At 42.0% G+C, this 22,840-nt stretch overlaps 1 protein-coding gene and 1 pseudogene across 1 annotated transcript; both read right to left on the reverse strand.

The window, feature by feature from the left end:
* Nucleotides 1–11,081: 11,081 nt before the first annotated feature.
* LOC117466397 (trace amine-associated receptor 7e-like) lies at nucleotides 11,082–11,979 on the reverse strand. The gene is made up of 2 exons (XM_034109603.1): nucleotides 11,807–11,979; nucleotides 11,082–11,529 (listed from the first exon to the last, which is right to left on the reverse strand). Exons 1-2 carry the CDS (start codon nucleotides 11,977–11,979, stop codon nucleotides 11,082–11,084), a joined length of 621 nt encoding a protein of 206 aa, XP_033965494.1.
* Nucleotides 11,980–20,929: 8,950 nt separating this feature from the next.
* Nucleotides 20,930–22,199, reverse strand: LOC117467011 (trace amine-associated receptor 13c-like; annotated as a pseudogene).
* Nucleotides 22,200–22,840: the final 641 nt, after the last annotated feature.

Consider the following 22,840-nt stretch of genomic DNA (forward strand, 5'->3'; position numbering starts at 1 on the left):
CTGTCGCGCCTCGACTTTTTAAAGAGGTTTTCCCCACTGTTGGACCATCTGTGCTGGCAGTTTTAAACAGCAGCCTGCTCTCAGGGAAGGTCCCCGAAAACCTGAAGCATGCAGTAGTGCAACCTCGTATTAAAAAACCCAGCCTGGATCCCACAGTTCTGGCTAATTGTAGTCCCATTTCCAAAATGCCTTTTATGTCAAAGATCCTGGAGAAGATTGTCTACAGTCAAATTACAGTTTTGTCTGGAAGAGAACAACATACTGGAGGTTTTCCAATCCGGTTTTAAAACTATGCACAGCACTGAAACAGCGCTTTTAAGAGTCTTTAATGACATCCTTTTATCTACTGACTCTGGGGACAGCGTTGTGCTCCTACTTATTGACTTAACTGCTGCTTTCGATACAGTCGACCATGACATCCTGATCTCCCGCTTGGAAAAGTGAGTGGGCATTGAGGGAAAAGCCCTAGAATGGTTCAGGTCATATTTGAAGGACAGAACTTTCTCTGTCAGCCTTGGTGACTCCGAGTCATCCTCTGCTCCACTCCTGTATGGGGTCCCACAGGGCTCAGTATTAGGCCCCCTGCTATTCTCCCTCTATTTGCTCCCTCTTGGGTCCATTTTTAGAAAGCACGGCATCGCATTCCACTGATATGCTGACGATAGCCAGATGTATGTCCCTCTAACAAAGAAGGAGGGTTACTTAATTAGCCCACTGCTAAAGTGCCTAGATGACATAAAGGCCTGGATGGCGTGCAATTTCCTTAAACTCAATGAAGGAAAAACAGAAGTAATGGTTTTTGGTAGCACCACTGACACCACTTCTGTAGACCTGGGTCCCTTGCATCAGTACACCAAGCCCACCGTTACGAACCTTGGTATTAAAATGGACCGTGAACTCAAACTTGAGGGTCAGATTAAGTTGGTGGTAAAAACGAGCTTTTATCACCTGAGGCAGCTAGCGAAAGTAAAATCTTTTCTCTCCAGACAGCAGTTTGAGACAGTAATCCATGCCTTTGTCACCACCCGGCTGGACTACTGTAACTCTCTCTACATTGGGGGTCAGTGGGTCCTCGCTCGCACGACTGCAGCGGGTGCAAAATGCTGCAGCAAGGCTCTTAACTGGCACACGGAAGTTTGACCACATTTCCCCTGTTTTAGCTTCTCTCCACTGGCTGCCAATTTATTTTAGGATCCATTTTAAAATTCTTTTATTTACTTTTAAATCCCTAAATGGCATGACCCCACCATACCTTGCTGAGCTGCTACAGCATTACACGCCGAACCGCCCTCTCAGGTCAGCGGACCAACTGCTCCTGAATGTGCCTAAAACCAGGTCAAAGCTCAGAGGGGACCGTTGCTTCTCTGTAGCGGCTCCCAAACTGTGGAACGCTCTGCCCCTGGAGATCAGACAGGCCTCCACACTGCCTGCTTTTAAATCGCTTCTTAAAACCCACCTCTTCTCCTTAGCGTTTTAACATTTGGCGTTTCAACATCTTTTAGAGTGTTGCTTTTTTTGCATTTAAATTGGTTTTTGTTTTTACTTGGACTTAAGAGGATAATACAATACATTATAATATATGATATTTACATTTTAGTTTTATTCATTTCTTATTTCATAGTTTCTCATTATTATTATTTTTATCGCTGATCTTATTTTTGATTTTATTAATCTGTGTGAATCTGTGCTGTCCTGTTTTTCACTCTCACCCTGTTGCTGTTTGAACTACTGAATTTCCCCACGGGATTAATAAAGGTCCATCTTATCTTATCTTAATGTATAAGTTGATTTACTTCAATCTACTGTACTGTGTAAAAACACCCCAACAATATTACAAGAAATATACTGCATAAAGCAAACTATATACTTTATTTGATCTAAAATAGTGATGTTTCTACAACACCCAGTTGTCCTTGTGTATTTTGTGAATTAAGCGCCATCTCATGGTTAAATCCTGTAATTGAAAAAATGGGGAAATTGGGCAACGCCCTCTAGCAATTTGGCAACACCCCCAGCCACTGGCATCCGCTGGGCTTTTGACTGGGACACACCCATGTGAGTCCTATCTGGGGTGCTTCATCTGTACAAGGACCATGTAAGGGCCTACAAGGAGGCGCACACCCGGACCAAAGCTCAATACTATTCAACCATAATCCACGACCAACAACATCAACCAAGAAAACTGTTTTCAACAATAAATAGTTTACTCCGCCCCATTGCTGCCCCACAACCTCCTGGTGCTCGTGACCTCTGCTCGGACTTCCTGGATTTCTTCCAGGCCAAAGTAAATTCCATCCACTTGCAGCTTAGCGCACTTGCCCCCCCCTGCTCCTCACACAGCTCGTACTCCAAGCGCCGCTGCTCCAACTGCACGCTCCTCATACTGCCACCTCTCTGCTTTCGCCCCTGTGGATGCTGTCCAGGTGGCTAAGCTGGTCTCTAAGGCCAAGCCCTCCACCTACTCTCTGGACCCCATGCCCACTGTCCTAGTAAAGGCAACATTACACACTGTTCTGCCCACCATCGTGGACATCATTAACTCCTCCCTGCTAACTGGCATCTACCCGACATCCTTCAAAACCACCTCAGTCCCCCCCATTCTGAAGAAACCCGGACTTGACCCAACTGACCTCAACAACTACCGGCCAATCTCCAACCTTCCCTTCCTTAGTAACATCTTGGAAAGAGCAGTCGCCGACCAACTCCACCATCACATGTCCAACCATGAGCTCTATGAACCCTTTCAATCTGCCTACCGGACCCACCACAGCACCGAGACTGCCCTGATCAAAATCACCAATGACCTCCTCATCACAGCTGACTCAGGCTCCATCACTACACTAATTCTCCTTGACCTCTCTGCAGCCTTTGACACCATCTCCCATAATATCCTCCTCACCCGCCTGTCTGAACTCCTTGGCCTCACTGACTCCGCCCTCTCCTTCTTCCACTCATACCTCTCGGACCGGACACAGTTTGTTCCACACACTGGCTGCAGCTCCCCCTGTGCCTCTGTCAACCATGGAGTTCCCCAAGGCTCGGTGCTCAGTCCCCTTCTATTCACAATATACATCCTTCCGATTGGTGATTCCGCAGCCATGGTCTCTGTTTCCACTCCTATGCCGACGACACCCAACTGTACATCAGCACAAAACCTTCTGCCCATCTCCCCCTCAGTCACTAATCAACTGCCTACACAAAATGTAAAACCTGGATGACCACCAACCTACTCAAACTAAACAGTGATAAAACTGATCTCATGGTTGTGGCCCCCAAGGCACTGCTCGGGAAGGTCGGAGATCTGCTCCTCAACATCGACGGTTCCATCATCTCCCTATCCCCTCAGGTCCGCAACCTTGGTGTTGTCTTGGATTCAACCCTCTCATTTAAAAACCACATCAAATCTGTTTTAAAATCAGCCTTCTTCCACCTCAGAAATATTTCAAGACTCCGGCCATCACTGTCCGACTCTGTTGCTGAGAAGCTGATACATTGTTTCATTACCTCACGCCTGGACTATTGTAACGGACTCCTGTCCGGGGTTCCCAGCAAAACCCTGAACAGGCTCCAGTACATACAGAACTCAGCTGTCAGGGTTTTCACACGCACCAAGCCCTGGGAGCACATCACCCCCACTCTATTCAACCTCCACTGGCTCCCAGTCAAGTCCCGCATCATACAAACTCCTCCTCCTCACCTACAAATCCCTCCATGCCCTCTCCCCTCAGTACCTCACAGATCTCCTCCACCCATACATCCCGTCCCGCACCCTTCGATCCTCAGACTCCGGCCTGCTCTCCATTCCCCATTCACGCCTCTGCACCTTTGGGACCGTGCCTTCGGTGTCGCTGCCCCAACCCTCTGGAACTCCCTCCCTGCAGAAATCTGCAACGCCCCTTCTCTCAACATTTTCAAATCAACCGTTAAAACTCATCTTTTCAACATCGCCTTCCCCACTTACACTTCCATTTCTGCCCCCTGTTTTATGTTTATGTTTTTTTGTATGTATTGTCCTTGTATGTTTCTTTGTAAAGTGACCTTGAGGTTATGAAAGGCGCTATATAAATTCAAGTTGTTATTATTATTATTATAAGTCACGTGTTTCCTGATTGGGAAACTAAATAATAAAAATAAACTGCCCAGTATGAACACTTTTATAGCCCTTATTAGATTCATAAGGTCCTTAACCTACTTCTTAAGCCCCGAGCCTGTTTTTCAGGTCTCAGGCTCGAAAATGACATTCCCAGAACAAATTACCATATCTTCCCTTCTAAAAGGGTTAAATTAATAATCTTTTTTCTCAAAGCAAGGTTACACCTAAGAGTTGGATGTAGAAGTGTCAGAATCAATATAGATGTTTTTATTTTAAAGTAAATTCAGATTGAACACAGTAAAACAATTTCAATTATTGTCTCCGTCCAAATTACTTATAGTGAAAACCACCCTCGAATGATGAGATGGTAGACTAAAAGCTTTAGGAATCCAAACTACAACATATAAGTACCCTGTATCAAGATTGATGCAAAACAAGTTAAATTTGACCTTTTTAGAGAGATTTAGCACAAATAAACCACGTCTGGGGTCATTTGGGTGGATTTTCCATATCTCTGGCCCCCCTTGGTCGATTTTGCTGATTGACATCTCTTTCTAACTGTCAGAGCCAATGGAATCGAGGGGAACTCCCACATACTCCTTATTTGGTAATGTGTGTGTGAGAGAATCCCGCATAGCCAAGACCGGAAGCTGCGCTAACTTTTACTCTCCGAATTTTACATAAAAATGGAATTATGGATTATAAATTAAAAAAATTATCACCGAGAAACATTATCAACCTATGGATTAACCACTTCAGCCGCGTTTTCTTTCGTTTTAATGCCATTGAACCAGTCCTTTGATCGACAGCTACAGTGCCGTAAAAGCTCCATAAAGGTACATGTTGTGATGTCTGTGTTTGCTTCCCCTGTCAAGAGTTCGGATCACTCAGTGATGATATATATACCTAAATAATCTGTGGAACCTCAGTTTTAATCGGATATATTGTATGTGCAGCTACGATAAGTAATAAGGGTATCTTTTATCTTGAGTTCTGTGCCAAAGTGCGTTAGCATTTTTCGCACAGGGGTAATTTAGATCAGTGGTTCTCAATTGGTCTGGCCTCGGGACCTACTTTTTCCTTAGTCAATAGATCGCGACCCGAAATTTTGAACCACTCAAATCTATTCAACAAAAAATCGTACAGTAAAATATTTTCATCTTGGTGAAGAGAAACTCTCGTGTGAGCTCCACACGTTCACTCTACGGTGTTGTTTACCTTCTGTGATGCGCGAGCTGATGACGTCGCGCATCATCATCACTTCACGTCAAGACGAGTTAACTTTTTTTTTTTCAACTTTGTGTGGAAAAATGCGGGGATTATGCGGCCTTTTGATAAATATGCGGCTTTTTAAAAATATGCGCCATTTTGCTGATTATGCGGTAATTTCTGCGATCGCAGAATCGCGTTTTTCTGGAGGGTCTACTTTTAAATAGGGTTTAATGAGATGATGGAATCAAAGCTGAACTGCATAACATAAAAAGGCCCACATGCTGAAAACCCAACCCCAGAAGGGGGGTCTAGGGGGATTGTCCCCCAGGAGATTTTTTGAAATACTAACATATAAACTACCCATTCTGTTACACTCTGAGAAGAAAAGAAAAGAAATCTATTACTACCCGACATATTAATAATATTTTATGCCATTGTTTGTTTTTCACTTTGTTCTGACAGCCTGCTGCTCCACTCAGAGAGAAGAGCAAAGAGGAGATAGTCTGTGTGAATTACTTTAAATTGTGGGTAAGGGTAGATAGCCCCCATTGTTCTGTGACCTGTCAATCATCAAACTGGGAGTCATATTTCATTATGTGTTCATTTTTATCTGAAGTTGTACCCATGGATGTATAAAGAATAGTTCTACCGCAAAGTTATTCTCCGTGGGGACTTCCGGCAACAATCTTGATTCTGATCAAAGGCCAGAAGACTCGGAAAAACATCAGCAAATACGTTTTATTGAGAAGATGATCACTACGTGACAGAAGTTTTCAAAACCGTTCATGGTCTCCGGTACTTCCAGTCCAACGCCTACTGCATGAACAGCGTTAGAAAATCGGGCCTTCAAAATAAAAGTTTGACTTTAACTGTAAGTGGCGCTGTACTCTGCCACAAAAGCAGCGAAGAAGACTTCCATGGTTCCATGGTTGCCCTTCTGTTTATTCTCCGCTGTTATTCAATGCAATCCCTCCCTCGCTGTAATTCTCTCCGGTAGTCCACCAGCAGATGACAAACACCCACCTCTCCGCCTCTTCCAATGAACAAGGGGACCGTGCGGCAGAGTTTCAGTTAGATTTTTTTTTCCGCCGGTCATCATGTCCGTTAAAGTTTAAATCTTCCGGACAAAATTAGAAAAGTGCCGGTCAAAAGTCTTCTTTGTTATTTATTGAGCTTTAAAACAAATGAATAATGACTCTATATAATCATATAAGAATAAAACACGGAAGACGGAAATCTCTTTTTCTCCCCCTCTTCTGACAGCCCAGCAGCTGATCTCTGACCACACTCTCCTCTCCTGCAGGGGGGCGTGGTCAGTTGCAGCTCACAGAATCAGCCCCCTGCAAAAACAGGGCTGGAAAGAGCAAATAGAGCGAAATGAGGCATGTCTAAAATGCAGGATCTGTTTGGTATTTTGAAAAAAAAACTATATTTATATACTTTATATAGGTATGGCCCTACAATATACAGATGTAGCGCTTCGTTTCAGACGCCTACCCGTGCGGGTCCGTGATCGGCACGGGGTGGGCCCCTGCTCAAAAGGAAAACCCCCCCGCAGGACTTGAAACGCCCCCTTGATAAATACATTTAATTATAATGAAACCAGCTGCAATGGATCATGGATCCACCAGGGGGAGCCCTGAAAAGCTGCCACACTGAAACTCATGTGAAATAAACAGCTGATCTACACGTATCTGATATAGCGGATATTTGTTAAGATCCATATATGTCACGGATAGGATCATATTATGTGCTAAGTAAGAGACATGTAATCATTTACTAAACATCACCATGTTTTTATTTAACAAAATAATGTTTAATTCACGTTGGCGTAATTTACGCCACATAAGTACAAAACCATCGCTATGTTTTTAGATCAGGAAATACATCCAGGGTCAAACAAACGATGTTCGATCGTCATCCTCGCATTCATTTAATGTATCATATGTTCGCGAGTTGAAATGAATGCACTAAATTTAATCCACGTGAGTTTACAACAACAACAATAATCGCTTTGTTTTTATATCACATCCGACCGGAGGAAAATGCAGCGGCTCTCACTACCGATCACCCTAATCCCACGGGCAAACAATAATATGTACAGTGTTAATAGTTTTGTGTATTATTAGTGTCTAATATTACTGCTATAATAATCACACATTGAGTTGTTGAAATCAGACCGTCGTTTTTTTTAAACGCTCTGAATGAAACGGCAGCTCTCAGGTGATCAGCTGTGTGTTTACACAATAAAATATGCATAGTAATTTAATACCTTCCAACACACATTGTAAGAACAGTTCTGTTTCATATGAGTGTTGAGAGCTGTATCCACAAATCTACTAATTTTGCCCTCAGTGCACCAGATTGATGCATTTAACAATTTAAATAAAAACATCTTCTGTTGTAACAACAATAACATTATAAATAGTAACATAGCATGGTATTGCACATTTACTGTAGCTTTGAGCGTTACTGGCCTGAGATTTTTTTATTACATGAATGAAGGTGACTGAGGCTTTTTAATATAGACTTTTCAGTGTCCCACATTTTGCACAGAACTGTCCCACATTAGGAAAACAGATTGTCTGAGACAACTTGGCACTAAGAGTACTAATATGTCTACCATTTCTTTTATGAGTTTAATATCTGCATGTTCTCTTTTGGTTTGATTAGGACACATCCTGGGGATTTCAGAATGTTACTGGATTTTGATTTATTGTATCGGTTTCATGTCGCAATATATTCCCGAAGTCTGAAATGCTAAAATGTTCCACATTAGGGCAATTCACCCTACATTTAATCATTTTGTTTATTTTTAACGAAGGCTGATATCTAGTGTATTCATACCCCTCACTGTTTATTCATCATTCAATTCATTATATATTTTATTCTGTAGATTGTGAACATTACTTTTCACTTTACTGCTTGTTGCACCTGGTTAGAAGCTAAACTGCATTTCGTTGTCTCAGTACCTGTAATCTGTGCAATAACAATAAAGTTGAATCTTGAGCAGGAACTAATGTAGGCTATTTACTTAGTACATATCTGACATTAACGATTAAACACGTTTGTGCATTCTTTATGAATGCAAACCGAGTCAACCAACCCCCCATGTGTCCTATATGTATGTTGGGGACCCTTTGTTTAAAACTAATTGGCCATCGGAATGTGTGGAGTCACATTCCACAGCTCTCCCCCCTCCTGTGATCCCCCGCAAACAGAGAGAGAGAGAGAGAGGGAGATCGCTCTTCTGGAGTGAAGAGAGCGGAAATAATGATATTGCAACTCAAGTTAGAAACGTAAAATGCATTTTGACAGACACTTGGGGGAAATATGCTGCATTTTGAATGTCCGATAGTCCACCATTAACACCTTAGTCCGTCTCGTCTCATCAACGAAAACTAAATATACATGGCATACTTTATTTTAGTAGATTTCGCATGAGAGCAAAAGGAGAATATCCGTGTGTAAGAGTGAAAATGTATGTATGTAAAATGAGAATATATGTGTGTAGGAGTGAAAATATGCTGCATTTTGAATGTCCGATGGTCCACCATTTCCACCGGAAATATCAAACATTTAATAAAAGTGAAAAACAATGAACAAGACTTAACGTATTCATCATAATTAATTATATTTATTTCGTTTGGATGTAGGATTTTTGACTTTGTTTAGAGCAGTGATCTTCTACTATATGAACATGTTGGACCCAAAATCACAAAAAAAATGTAAAAACAGATTTTGAAAATGATTTTATTTTTCATAACACAAACATACACAACAAAACCATTTAAAAGCTGGAAATATATACATGGGATGTGACTATGATAATGTGAACGTTTGATTGAGGTAGCATGGGATTTCATTCTGATAAGGCAAAAGTGTTATTATAAATATAATACAAATATATATATATATATATATATACACATTATGTACAACAATCTGTTTGTTCTGTCTTTATCTGTGCCACGCTTCAAAGCGGTTTCTGTCAACTACGACACAGAGGGCAACATCACAGATTCCTCCTCCTCCATGTCAAAAAACAAGCTTAAAGCTTGACTCACGTTCAGAGTTCTCTTCATCATAGTTGAGTCTTCAAAACTCAAAATCTATCTAACTATATCTAAATTCTCAATGTTTGTCTGTCACTTTACTTCAATCGCAGTCTCCCGCAGCCTCTCTTCATCTCCCGCCGCCTCTCTTCGTCTCCCGCAGCCTCTCTTCGTCTCCCGCCGCCTGTCTTCGTATATCTTCGTCTCTCTCCATTTCCCATCGTCTCTCTTCGGTTCCCGCCGTCCCTCTTCGTCTCTTTTCGTCTCGTTTCGTATCACTCCGTTTAACTGATTACCTCACCCCCTCCCTGGTAAATACATCCTGTTGAGCAGAATCTACAGTTTCCAGTATTTTCCGTTTCGTAAAATGATAAAATACGGTGAAGATATTAAAATATGTGCTTCCATTATTCATACTTCTGAAATATATCTGTATTAACTTTATATCATCATATGTCCGTGTTTATTGGGTATTTCTGCATGAAACAAAGACTGGCATATAGTTTCAAGCCAGTACTTTCGACATAAATACACATATACATCCTGTTGAGCAGGATCTACAGTTTCCAGTATTTTCCGTTTCGTAAAATGATAAAATACGGCGAAGATATTAAAATATGTGCTTCCATTATTCATACTTCTGAAATATATCTGTATTAACTTTATATCACCGTATCTCCGTGTTTACTGGGTCTTTTTGCATGAAACAAAGACTGGGATATAGTTTCAAGCCAGTACTTTCGACAGAAACACACGGCAATGTTGTCCGGACTGTTGTTTTTATGCGGCACCGGCTTGAACAGGTCATGTGATCTGATCACGCCGGCGTGACGGTCGACTCCAAAGGGTTCATATTAAATACATATAAGTATTTTTACAACTTGTATTTAGAAATACTCTGTTGTAATTATTGATGCATACATGTGTTCATCCATTCAATGTGGCATCTGCTATAATGGGGTTAATGTATGATATTACTTAATAATACAATACATTATAATATATGATATGATAATTACATTTTAGTTTTATTCATTTCTTATTTCATAGTTTCTCATTATTATTATTTTTATCGCTCATCTTATTTTTGATTTTATTAATCTGTGTGAATCTGTGCTGTCCTGTTTTTCACTCTCACCCTGTTTGAACTACTGAGTTTCCCCACGGGATTAATAAAGGTCCATCTTATCTTATCTTAATGTATAAGTTGAGTTACTTCAATCTACTGTACAATATTACAAGAAATATACTGCATAAAGCAAACTATAATTTATTTGATCTAAAATATTGATGTTTCTACAACACCCATTGTGTATTTTGTGAATGAAGCGCCATCTCATGGTTAAATCCTGTAATTGAACAAATAGGGAAATTGGGCAACGCCCTCTAGCAATTTGGCAACACCCCCAGCCACTGGCATCCGCTGGGCTTTTGACTGGGACACACCCATTTGAGTCTGATCTGGAGTGCTACATCTGTATTGTTCTAATATAGCATGATAGGTCCACTTTAAGGTAGGGTTAATGTTGCTCTCAAAGTGCACCAGATTAATGCTTTTAACTTCAATATTTAAAAACAAATCTTCCCGGGGGAGCATGCCCCCGGACCCCCCTTTAGGAGGCAACAACCCCCCTTAAGGATGTTCGGTCCACCCCCCACTTGTCAAAAATAACACTTTGCCCCTAACAACTCCTGGACTAAACCCCGGATCTCCTACAATCCTAAATCTGCCACTGAATGGGGGCAATAAAGTTAACAACTAAGTCAACAGCTCCTGTGATATTGTCAATGACAATTGCACACTCTCCATGGAAAGAATTCTGTGAATCAGGTTGTCTTAGAAAGTCCTTTAAAATGAGACAATTATAGATAACAGAGCAAATCCAACAAAGACAGATGCAGATTTTTGTTCTGTTGAGAGTTACTCTGTTGGTGTAATGTAGAGGGTCACATATAGCAACATAACGATCAATGGATATGAGCACCATGTTTCCGACAGTAGCAGATACAATGGTAAAAGTAACTATATTATACAGAGCACACATCAGGTCACCCAAGTACCAGCAAGCCTCTGTTAGAAGGATTGTAACAGGCATCAAAATTAGGCCCACAAGGAAGTCTGAGACAGCCAGGGAGAGGATGAGGAGGTTAATGGGAGTGTGGAGCTGCCTGGAAAGGAAGAACATCATCATAAATAAAATTATCAACAATAGCTTGTAACAACAAACAGCAGAAAAACACAAACAAGCAATTGAATGGATATGCATTTGTTGTTGAGTGTCTGCTTTAACTATTTTGTCACACAACGTCAGGTTTGAATATATTATCATTTAAAACAGCACAACTATTATCTGAGACATTCATTAAAAGGAATATATGCGTTGCTAAATCATGTTACTTTTCAATCATGAACATATATATGCTTAAGCTGAAAGTTTATCTGTGCCTGAAGTGGAAGATAGAGATGATGACCAGCAGGTTGAGAGCTGCAGTGATCAGAGCGATGAAGGACTGCAGGATGTAAGTGAGCAGGACATCTGACTGAGCTGGCGTAGGCTTCCTGCAGGATCTGTTGAAGAGTTGTGGAAAGCAGAGTTCATCCCTTTGGGAAGTCTCCATCTGCAGAGAGACGTGTTGAGAAGCTGCTGTGTTCTGGCAAAGCTCTCTGTTCTACAGCTGATATATCTCTTCTCATCTGTCTTGCCCTACTATTACTTTGTCTCTAGCTAAGACTGAAATCCCTAAGCTCTACTTTGTTTTCTGCAATCATCTTCATCTCAGTCTTCATCACTTGCTTCCATGCATCTCACAAAAATCACTCTGGTGTTAGTTATTACCTTCATGTTTTACCATACAAAAGCAATTTACTGTGGATTCATGGTGTAATAAATAGCAGTGGGGCTTCTAAAGCTGCGTTCACAACGGACGCGATGCAATTTTTGGAAGCAGCGCGATTACATGTAAAGTCAATGCAGAGATGCGGACAGACGCAAATTCGCTCCGACGGCGCGCATGACACGGTTGACGTGCACGAGGCAGTGCGATTGAGTCGACTGAAGGGGGAAATGGTTTTCAATTTTTTTCAATTTGAGCGTCAAATTCGCATGACGCATTCGCGCGGTAGCCAATCAGCGGTGAGGCTCTCCGCCTGCCGTCACTGACGTTGAAACAGAAAACCAAAACATTAGCCGTTAATTCATTATGGTATTCCCCCAAATCCAGTCTGAATCATCCATGAATTCAATTTTCTATCAGTGTGGTTAAATATGTACACAGGAGGCTAGGCATCACTGGTATTTCCCTCCCCTCATGCCCATTATGGAAAAACCCACTATTCACAATGGGAGGTAAGTTAACCCATTGAATAATATATATACAGTATGCAAGCACATGACATACAACACATTGGGCAAATAGTAAACAATATAATAATGCCGTTCACAGTGTTGTTGGACAAGTTTAATCTGAATCAATCCCTCTTCTTCTCCTATATGCAATTAAAATCAAATATTAAAAACTTAAGTAAAAAAAATTGATCAAACACTATGTTAGCATCCATGGTTGTGTGGAAGTGGGTACCCTTTTACATTGTCTTTGGTCCTGTCCGGCTGTAAAAATCTCTTTGGGACGTAATTGGAGATACACTCGCTGAGATCCTGAACATATAGATACTCTTAACTCCAACTACATGCTTGCTGGGATCCCCGCTCAATGGCATACAATCAAGATTTGTAAGTAAACTTATAGCCCTAGCATGCCTTTCAACTAAACGCCTCGTTTTTATGAACTGGAAAGTCAGAAAGCCCAACTGCTTCAATTTAAATAGATGGCTGGAGGACTTCCTAAACATCTTAAGTATGGAAGAAGCTGCTTTCTCCCTGTTATATTTGGTTAAGCCAGAAAACAGGCTCTGGGATAAGATAAGGGCTTTCCTGAGGCCTGTACTACGAAGCTGGATTTTCCTAACCTGGATATGTTTGAGTTAGCCGGTTGGTCTAATCCAAAACATATGCACTCTCGCTAAACTGTACTATGACGCTGGTCTAACTAGTCTAACCCTAACCTGCAAGGTGAAAACAGCTGGCAAAAGAAAAAGTGTTTGAATGCGTACATTAACAGGTTTATGATATCACTGCCCCGTCTAAAACACGATCTGACTTTAATTACATTTGTCTCGAGTGTTTCGTCAACTTAATGTGTTGCTTAAAATAATACTTCTGCATACAGTATGTGACACTGTGAGTGTTGCACGGCCAGATACGGCTCAGCTGACTCAGATAAGGAAATATATGATACATTATGATGTGATATGAATGATAATGGGACACATTGACGTCTGCACTCAGTGTACTTATGTTGTGGCAGATATTTAAGTAAGCTTTCTTAACGCTAATGTTATAATAGTCAGATTGCTCTGAAGATGGGAGGTGATATGAAGCTTAGCGCAAGTTCAATTAGGAAGACCAATACCCAGTGGCGGCGCCTATGTTGGGTAGTCTATGGTAGGGCTAACCCATACAGTGGTGGGGCTCGAGTCAGTATTTGTAATGTATTACATACACGCTATATCGCACCCCTTGACAGTGAAACGCCACGCGTGAGGCTTTTATTAGCTTTTATTAGTCTCCTTTTATCAGCTAAATTACATCGAGAGCAACAGGTGTGAGTTAAACAATACAATAACCTATTCTGCTAATTCCACGTTGTTATAACATGCTACGCAGCGGCAGAAACAAGAAAAGTTGGCATAGAATTGACACGGAGAGAGAGAGAGAGAGAGGGAGAGAGAGAGAGAGGGAGGGAGAAACAGACACAGGTAAACAGAGAGAGACAGACACAGCACACAACAGGTGGCCTGTGTCTCTATTGTCATACAAAACACTTTTTCAAATGACCCATTATTACAAAATATATTCAAAACTCACTATTGACGTTCTCAAAGCAGCACGATCCGCCGGTTGTTGTGGTTGGAAGCGAAAATGTCAATGACACGCTGGACATCCAGTGACTTACTCCTCTGCTTATTGATAGCCAGCAGGCCCAGGTTGCTGTTCCGTGCATCACCACTGCTGTTTCTTAGATAATTCTTGATGCGACGGAGACAGGAGAAGCTGCGTTCGCAGCCAGCAGAGGGCAGAGTCAGGGAGATGCATATGAGTCTGTGTAAATCCGTAAAGGCATCCTTGTAGGGTTGCATTAAAGCGCCTGTTTGACTTGTTGTACCTCAATGCGAGGGCGTTTAAGAACAAATCTATCCATCCGAAATATACAATTAATCCTAGAAGTTCTGCTGTCCGTCTGCAATTTACTCGGCGCGAGTTTGAGGACTTTTCACTGTGAACGTGACGTATCAGTAATGCATGACGCAGCAGACCCAACGTTTCGTTGCTCTGATTGGCTGTAGGTCTGTTCGAATTGCATTCGGAGGCATTTTGATCTGACCGCAGCCGCGCTGATATTATAACGCGAGAGAATTTTCACACTTTTAGTGTATAAAACTCAACCACTACTTAGACTATTCCTTACACCCCTCTAGCATAAGCCCGAATGGTCTCAACCATATTACGTCAGTAACGTGCACTTCAGGATCAGTTTGTGTGTTGTGGACACGACCGGTAGATTTTCGCAATCCGTGTTCTCAACATGCTTACTTTAACATCATTTTTCATGGTCGGGCTAAGGTAGGGCTAAGCCATTTCTTGGTATGGCTATAGCCTACCCCAGCCATACCCTGGCGCCGCCACTGCCAATACCCCCTGGTGTTACACGTCATTTCAATACCCTCTCCTCTCCCAATAAGTGATCAGGGGCGTTACTCCCCAGCTAGCCAATCATCGCACCCGCTAACCCCTTTAAATCTGCTCTTCCCTCTCTGTCAGTTGTCATTTCAGGTGTCAACGCACAAGTATACGCGTGTTCATGGTTAAGGCAAGCAGCAGCAGGGCTTCTTCCCAGCTCCAGGCATATATTCATCAGCTCCGCAGTCTTGCGGATTAAGCTACAGGCAGCGTTCCCCAGTCGGCTAGCGGTTCCAGCCGGCCCTCGCCTCTCTTTCCTGCGCCTCACCTCTAAAACAGGCGTCATGGTAGCGCTGGCAAGAGGCAGCTGCAACAAATTCACGAGATGTTCGTTATATCGTTGTGACATCAGGGTCATGCAGAGTGAGATCGCTACCCCTTTAAGAGAGGGGTGTGGCGCGTGCATGGGTGCGTGGGTATAGTAGAGCGAGTGAGTGAGCGGGATATATGTTTCTATCCATCTCGCGAAACAGAAGAGCTAAATAAATGCAACGACCTCCCAAGAAGAGCTCGCCTCTCTCCAGTCATTCCGATAATGTGGGTTATTGAACCCGCAGCGCGTTGCTTCTGCCCTGGGAGACGACAGAGAGTCATTCCCCCCTGTTTCCTCGACTACGGTCGGGAGGCGACAGGAAAAGTTCAACAATATGCATTGCTACCTTTAGTTCAGGGTTAAGGTGAGTTCCAGGCAGTGTTGGGCGTAACGCGTTACAGTATGTAGTATTACCTGAAATGAACGGTGTTTCGTAGGGCTTCTTTTCCTCAATGACCAAGTCGCTGCACATTATCCCGTTTATGACACGACCAGATACTAAATAAATTAGGAATTGACTCTCAATTAATTGAATGATTTATTGACTGAATAAGTCAATAAATCATGATGATGTAACTGTTTACGTCGCCGTTTTTCTCCCAATACCGCTGTCAAACAAACATCAATAGAGGATTGTGTCGGGTAGTTCAATTTACGCCGTCGGCATCACAACACCATCATTAAAGTTCTCTGGCATCCTACAGGTGGCGTTCTATTCAATCGTTCAAGCGCTACTGCTCGTCACAACTCTATTCGCTTTAGCGTAGGCTACTAGCATGACTGGTATTGCTCAGGGCAATCTCGACGACAACGGTCAATGTTCCCCCTTTCTACGCACGGAGATAATGTAATCTTAATAGTGCGCAGGCCAAGGCTGGCTCTTCAAAGCAGATATTAACAACGTGCTTTAAAGTTCCCATCATCCGTTCAGCAGAACTCTTTCAGCCTCAAGCGGGAGTCAAGTAAGGAGAAACTACGCGTGCACCGGCTATTCGGGTAAATAATGTTAATAGTTGTCTCTCCCCAGTGCATCACCCACTGCTCAGGGAGATCCCCTCATGCATTGCCTTTACGCCATCTAGTGTTCAAATACAACACAACTAACCTATAACTCCGCTCAACTGGGAAAGAGAAGAAGAAGAAAGAAGAAGAGACTCCTCCAGGAGCACAGCGTTCTAAATCACAAGGAACTATAGGCCCAGTCACACCGGGCAACCGTACTTCGCATGCGGATAATCTTCGGCACGCCATCATCTCCCGTTTCTGGACGTGGCATCCGCCGGCCTCACGACGACCGCGGTTTTTCCCCGACTCTTAAGGACGTGCACTGCACATCCTCCGTTTTGGGGGGGAATATCTGCATGAGATCATCCGCCATAGCGGCACGCTCAGATTTCCTATCGCTTACACATTTATCATCACACTCGCTGGATCTAACACTAGCGTCCCTTCATCATTCTCATTTCAGATGATAGAAGACAGTCTTAATCACTCAATCAGCTCATCAGCATCTATGACTCATCCCGGCGCACTTAACTGCTAATTAAGCTATACTATATCATGGGTCATGTCTCAGTATTTAACTAAGTGTACGTCTTTTTCTGCGTGCATCCTGCACTTCATTCATATTCTCGGGTTCATGCTCACTTGGCTCGTGTTAAGCCAGGTTATGATATTCATGCATCACTGTACTCAAGCTAACAGCTCTCGGCATTATATGGTCTACATCTCCCTCTTCGCCCGGACATCGGCTCGTGCTGCCAATCCAAGATCTCTTCAGTTTACCTATGGTGAATATGCATATAACTGGTGGTGGTGTCTTAATAGCATATCAGGGCTTTCGTTCAGACAGGTGCTGCCATTCAAGGCATATCTCCCTCATCCCTGCAACTCGGACGGTGGTCCTCCTCCGCCTTCATATCCCACATTCGCCCGGACATCAGTGCGTGCTGGCTATCCAAGGTCTCAAACACTAAACTTGGTAACTATGCATATAACTGGTGGCGGTTTCATACCACGTCAGCATGTATACGTGTCACTGCGTTCACGTCTAACCGCACGTCAGGTTGCGGCCAGTGGGTCTGCGTCATGTTTAACCCTGCGTGTGCAGGTTGCGGCCAGTGGGTCTGCGTCATGTTTAACCCTGCGTGTGCAGGTTGCGGCCAGTGGGTCAGCGTCATGTTTAACCCTGCGTGTGCAGGTTGCGACCAGTGGGTCAGCGTCATGTTTAACCCTGCACGTGCAGGTTGCGGCCAGTGGGTCAGCGTCATGTTTAACCCTGCTAAAACCTTCTCCCTTCAGAACCGGACCGAACTACTATCACCACCACCAGTGTCTAGACCCCGGGGGGTTCATCGGAGCGGTTTTCCCGTCCCGAATGATCATCCTGCAAACCGGGGCCTAATCGCCAAACATCAGTTCATTCATTTGTTGTAATCTGTCAATTACCATTCTCTTATATCATGTGTCCCGGTAATAAACATGTATTTCATACATCATGTCTATCCTGATTGAAATTCTATTAATTTTCACATTCACACAGTCGGAGATTTTTGCCGGCCGTCTTTCCTGCAACGGCAGTTTTTCTGTATTTCCTTTCTCCTGTAATATGACTTGATCGCTTTAAACTCCGCACACTGAGCTCTGATTGGTCAGCAGGCAGTGCTTTCACTGAGTTGATCTCTTAGCTTGCAACCTAACCTGCTCCGGAGCAGGTTAGCCGCACAGCATAAGTTGCCATGGAGATCTAGCCCGCTAAAATGAGAACCAGCGTCGTAGGACCGGAAAGTCGGAGTTTTCCCTGAAGTTAGCCGGCTAAGCGAAAATCCAGCCTCGTAGTACAGGCCTCAGGACTCAAACCATCTCGGCTGCCAATAATACATAATACATAATAATAATGTTAATAAATAAAGAGAAATAAAGAGAAATAAGCTATGAAGAAACAGAAAAAAAATGGTAATAATAATGAAGGATATATATATATTTATTTATTTGACTATTTATCCATTTATTTATTTATCGATTGTAAATGTTTTTGTTTTATAATAATAATGAGGAAACAATGAAGTATATCTACATTGAACAAAAATATAAACGCAACACCGAAAACCAGTCAGTATCTGGTGTGAGGGGTAGGATTAGGGTTAGGGGTAGGGTTAGGGTAATGTTGTGAATCGAGTGGCCTGTGTTCGTCATCCATAACATACGCCTGCCCATACCATAACCCCACTACCACCATGGGCCACTCGATTCACAACATTACCCTAACCCTACCCCTACCCTAACCCTACCCCTAATCATACCCCTCACACCAGATACTGACTGGTTTTCGGACCCCCCCAGACCCCCCCAATAAAGCAAAACTGCACGTTTCAGAGTGGCCTTTTATTGTGGCCAGCCTAAGGCACACCTGTGCAATAATCATGCTGTCTAATCAGCATCTTGATATGCCACACCTGTGAGGATGGATTATCTCGGCAAAGTAGAAGTGCTCACTATCACAGATTTTTTCAGATTTGTGAACAATATTTGAGAGAAATTGTTATTTTGTGTTTATAGAAAATGTTTTAGATCTTTGAGTTCATCTCATGAAAAATGGGAGCAAAAACAAAAGTGTTGCGTTTATATTTTTGTTCAGTGTATGTTATGAAGCAAATCATGTATAAATACAAAGCCATATGCATACATAAAATGTAACTGACACTGTAATCCCCCCACCCTTCATGTTATTGTCCTGTTCTGTTTGTGGTGTGTGTGAGCCATGTCCGCATGTTTTTGTCTTTGAAAATGTCTAATAAAATATAAATTAAAAAAACACTATGGACAAGCGTTACGCGATGCCATCTCGGCATCATTTCACCAGATCTACACTGCTTGCCCCAGGGTTCGAGTTATAATATGAGCTTCATGGGGGTCTTTAAAACTAACGTGTGTGCAGTGCACACACACACACACACACACACACACACACACACACACACACACACACACACACACACACACACACACACAGCAGCAGCAGCACTCTAATTGCTACAAACTTAAATATGAAAAGGTTCAACTATACGCTCACCCCATAACACATCATCTCGGCTCGCGCAGCACGCTCACAGGCATAGATTGCCAATAATTGATTGCGCACCTTGGAGGTGAAGTGCAGGCATATTGTCATTCAAGAGAGAATACGATTCGTAGTTCTTTTGGAAAACATGTTTTTCTTTTAGCCTATTTACCTCGTTATCGTAAATAATACTTGTTACTTTGACACATGCATTATTTGTGATTAAAATAATGGTAGTTGGTAATGTATTAGCGACCCCCACAGATGTATGATTTCACTGCGTTCATGGGAGCTCAGACCCTCCTCATGGGAGCTCAGCTCCCATTGGCTCCCACATAACTTGAACCCTGACCTGCCCTATATGACAAAGGCCTTGGGGAAGTTGAAAAATATGTGGCTTCAGCTGAATACTTTGCCAATAATCTAACTCATTTTTATTAATTATATTTATTATGTTCAGTAGGATGTGGAAGTGCAGCCCAAAATATTTGTTGATCTTCTTTATTGGTATTTATTAATTTGATATTATTTATATAAATGTATAATTTATTTTATTTATATATTTATTGATTTTTCAGTTGAATTATACTTAAGGTTCAGGGTAATCAACTGTTAAAAAGATACTGTTCAAATTACTATTATTTTTTTAAAGTTCAATAAATGGATGTTTTCAAAGTCAATGAATAATCGTATTTAATAATCGTGATTTCAATATTGACCAAAATAATCATGATTATGATTTTTGCCTTAATCGAGCAGCCCTAGCGAGGTCCCGATCATCGCTGATTGAAGTTTAATTGTTATTGTCAGCCTAAATATTATGAATGTTTTTCTACATTTTAATCCCAATACATGTAAATGATCAAGGGCAATGGTAAAATAAACATGTGTTAGCACTCAACAAGATTTATTTGTGTTCTTGTTATATTGTATCGTCAGTGTGTTGGAGAACCAAATCTGTTATGTGTGAGGAAAACCTTCTCTCCTTTTTCTCTCTCTCTCTCACTCTCTCTCTCTCTCTCTCACACACACACACACACACACACACACACACACACACACACACACACACACACACACACACACACACACACACACGACAGCTCTGTCTTTTTGTTTGAAGTTAATTAACAATTGAACATATCATTACCAGAATACTGGTCAAGCTGAAGTCAACACAGGTCAAAAATTACTACTTTTTCCACACAATGTAATATTTTCCAGTTTTATTCTGTATTCAATTATTTAATATCTTTTAGTTACATATGGTTTACTACATTAAATAATGTCTAATCTTTCTTCAGCCATTACACATTGCATTCGGACTCAGCAACAGTAGCAAACATATGTCCATCTTAACAGAGGTTTTTTAGAATATAACTCAACCCCAGCCCGTCATTACAGTATTTTAGAATCACACGAGCAAGACTGAAGTATCTTAAGGGTAACAATGAGCTTGATAGATTTTCTAAACCAGGGGTATAACGAGGCATAAATCAATGGGTTCAGACAGGAGTTAAAATACAGCAACCAGACTAGAATGAGTGAGGTTGAACTACTATTTTCAATATCCTCACCTATAAGGGATGGAGTGTAATATGGAAAAAAACATATTAGAAACACAAGGACAACAACACCAAGAGTCCTGGCTGCTTTCATCTCAGATTTCTTAGCAGTTACACCAACTGAACGTTGCATAGTGACAGCTCTAACATGGGATCGCATGGCTCGAGCCTGAGACACAGCCACCACAAACACTCTGAAATACAGAACTATGATAACAGTAATGGGGGCAATAAAGTTAACAACTAAGTCAACAGCTCCTGTGATATTGTTAATGACAACTAGACACTCTCCATGGCAAGAATTATGTGAATCAGGTTGTCTCAGAAAGTCCTTTAAAATGAGACAATTATAGATAACAGAGCCAATCCAACAAAGACAGATGCAGATTATTGTTCTGTTGAGAGTTACTCTGGTGGTGTAATGTAGAGGGTCACATATAGCAAAATAACGATCAATGGATATGAGCACCATGTTTCCAACAGTAGAAGAGGTAATGATAAAAGTAACAATATTATACAGAGCACACGTCAGGTCACCCAAGTACCAGCAAGCCTCTGTTGAAATGATTTTAACAGGCATCACAATTAAGCCCACAAGGAAGTCTGAGACAGCCAGGGAGAGGATGAGGAGGTTAGTGGGGGTGTGGAGCTGCCTGGAAAGGAAGAATATCATCATAAATAAAATTATCAACAATAGCTTGTAACAACAAACAGCAGTAAAACCCAAAAAAGGCATTTGAATGGATATGCATTTGTTGTTGAGTGTCTGCTTTAAATATTTTGTCACACAACGTCAGGTTTGAATATGTTATCATTTAAGACAGAACAACTATTATCTGAAACATTCATTAAAAGGAATATATGCGTTGCTAAATCATGTTAATTTTCAATCATGAACATACAAGCTTAAGCTGAAAGTGTGTCTGTGCCTGAAGTGGGAGATAGAGATGATGACCAGCAGGTTGAGAAGCTGCAGTGATCAGAGCGATGAAGGACTGCAGGATGTAAGCGAGCAGGACATCTGACTGAGCTGGCGTAGGCTTCCTGCAGGAGTTGTTGAAGAGTTGTGGAAAGCAGAGTTCATCCATTTGGGAAGTCTCCATCTGCAGAGAGACGTGTTGAGAAGCTGATGTGTTCTGGCAAAGCTCAACGTTGATATATCTCTTCTCATCCGTCCTGCCCCTACTGTTACTTTCTCTGTAGCTAAGACTGAAATCCCTAAGCTCTACTTTGTTTTCTGCAGTCATCTTCATCTCAGTCTTCATCACTTTCCATACAACTTATTTTTTTCCGTAATTCCCGGCATTGACATCATCTTATTTGATTTTGGTGCCCACTTTTTCCTAGTCATCAAGAGTGGTTTTACAGTGTAAAGAATCTTAAAAGATTATCATTTTTCTTGAAGTATTGAAACCAAGTGGGCCATGCTGATAAGTTACATTGTGGGAGTGGCTCCTCAGAGTTATGGTCAAAGGATCAATGAAGCCAACTTGATTCAATGGATTAGGTCATTTAGCCTTTTGGGCCTGGTTGTTCCAGGGTTATTTTGAAACAAAAACGACATAAAGGCAAGAGATTGGGAAGGCCAATGAGAGTGACTGTTGGTTCGTCTCAAGAAAGGTCTGGCAGCCCCCAGATGACTCAGGAAAGGCACACAGGGTTTCAGAGTGTTCAGCTCAGGAGGAGAGCTGCTGATATCCTGATACTGTCAGGCACTTTGAAGGGCTCCCAAACACATCCAAAA

This window comes from Pseudochaenichthys georgianus, chromosome 21 (assembly GCF_902827115.2).
Source record: "Pseudochaenichthys georgianus chromosome 21, fPseGeo1.2, whole genome shotgun sequence".
NCBI classification, from domain to species: domain Eukaryota; kingdom Metazoa; phylum Chordata; class Actinopteri; order Perciformes; family Channichthyidae; genus Pseudochaenichthys; species Pseudochaenichthys georgianus.

Excerpts from the sequence above, each read along its gene's own strand:
- LOC117466397 (XM_034109603.1), bottom strand. The coding sequence starts at position 11,979 with ATGGAGACTTCCCAAAGGGATGAACTCTGCTTTCCACAACTCTTCAAC. Across the intron at positions 11,530-11,806 it reads ATCTCTATCTTCCACTTCAG|GCAGCTCCACACTCCCATTA; the intron begins GCACAGATAAAC and ends CTTCCTTTCCAG.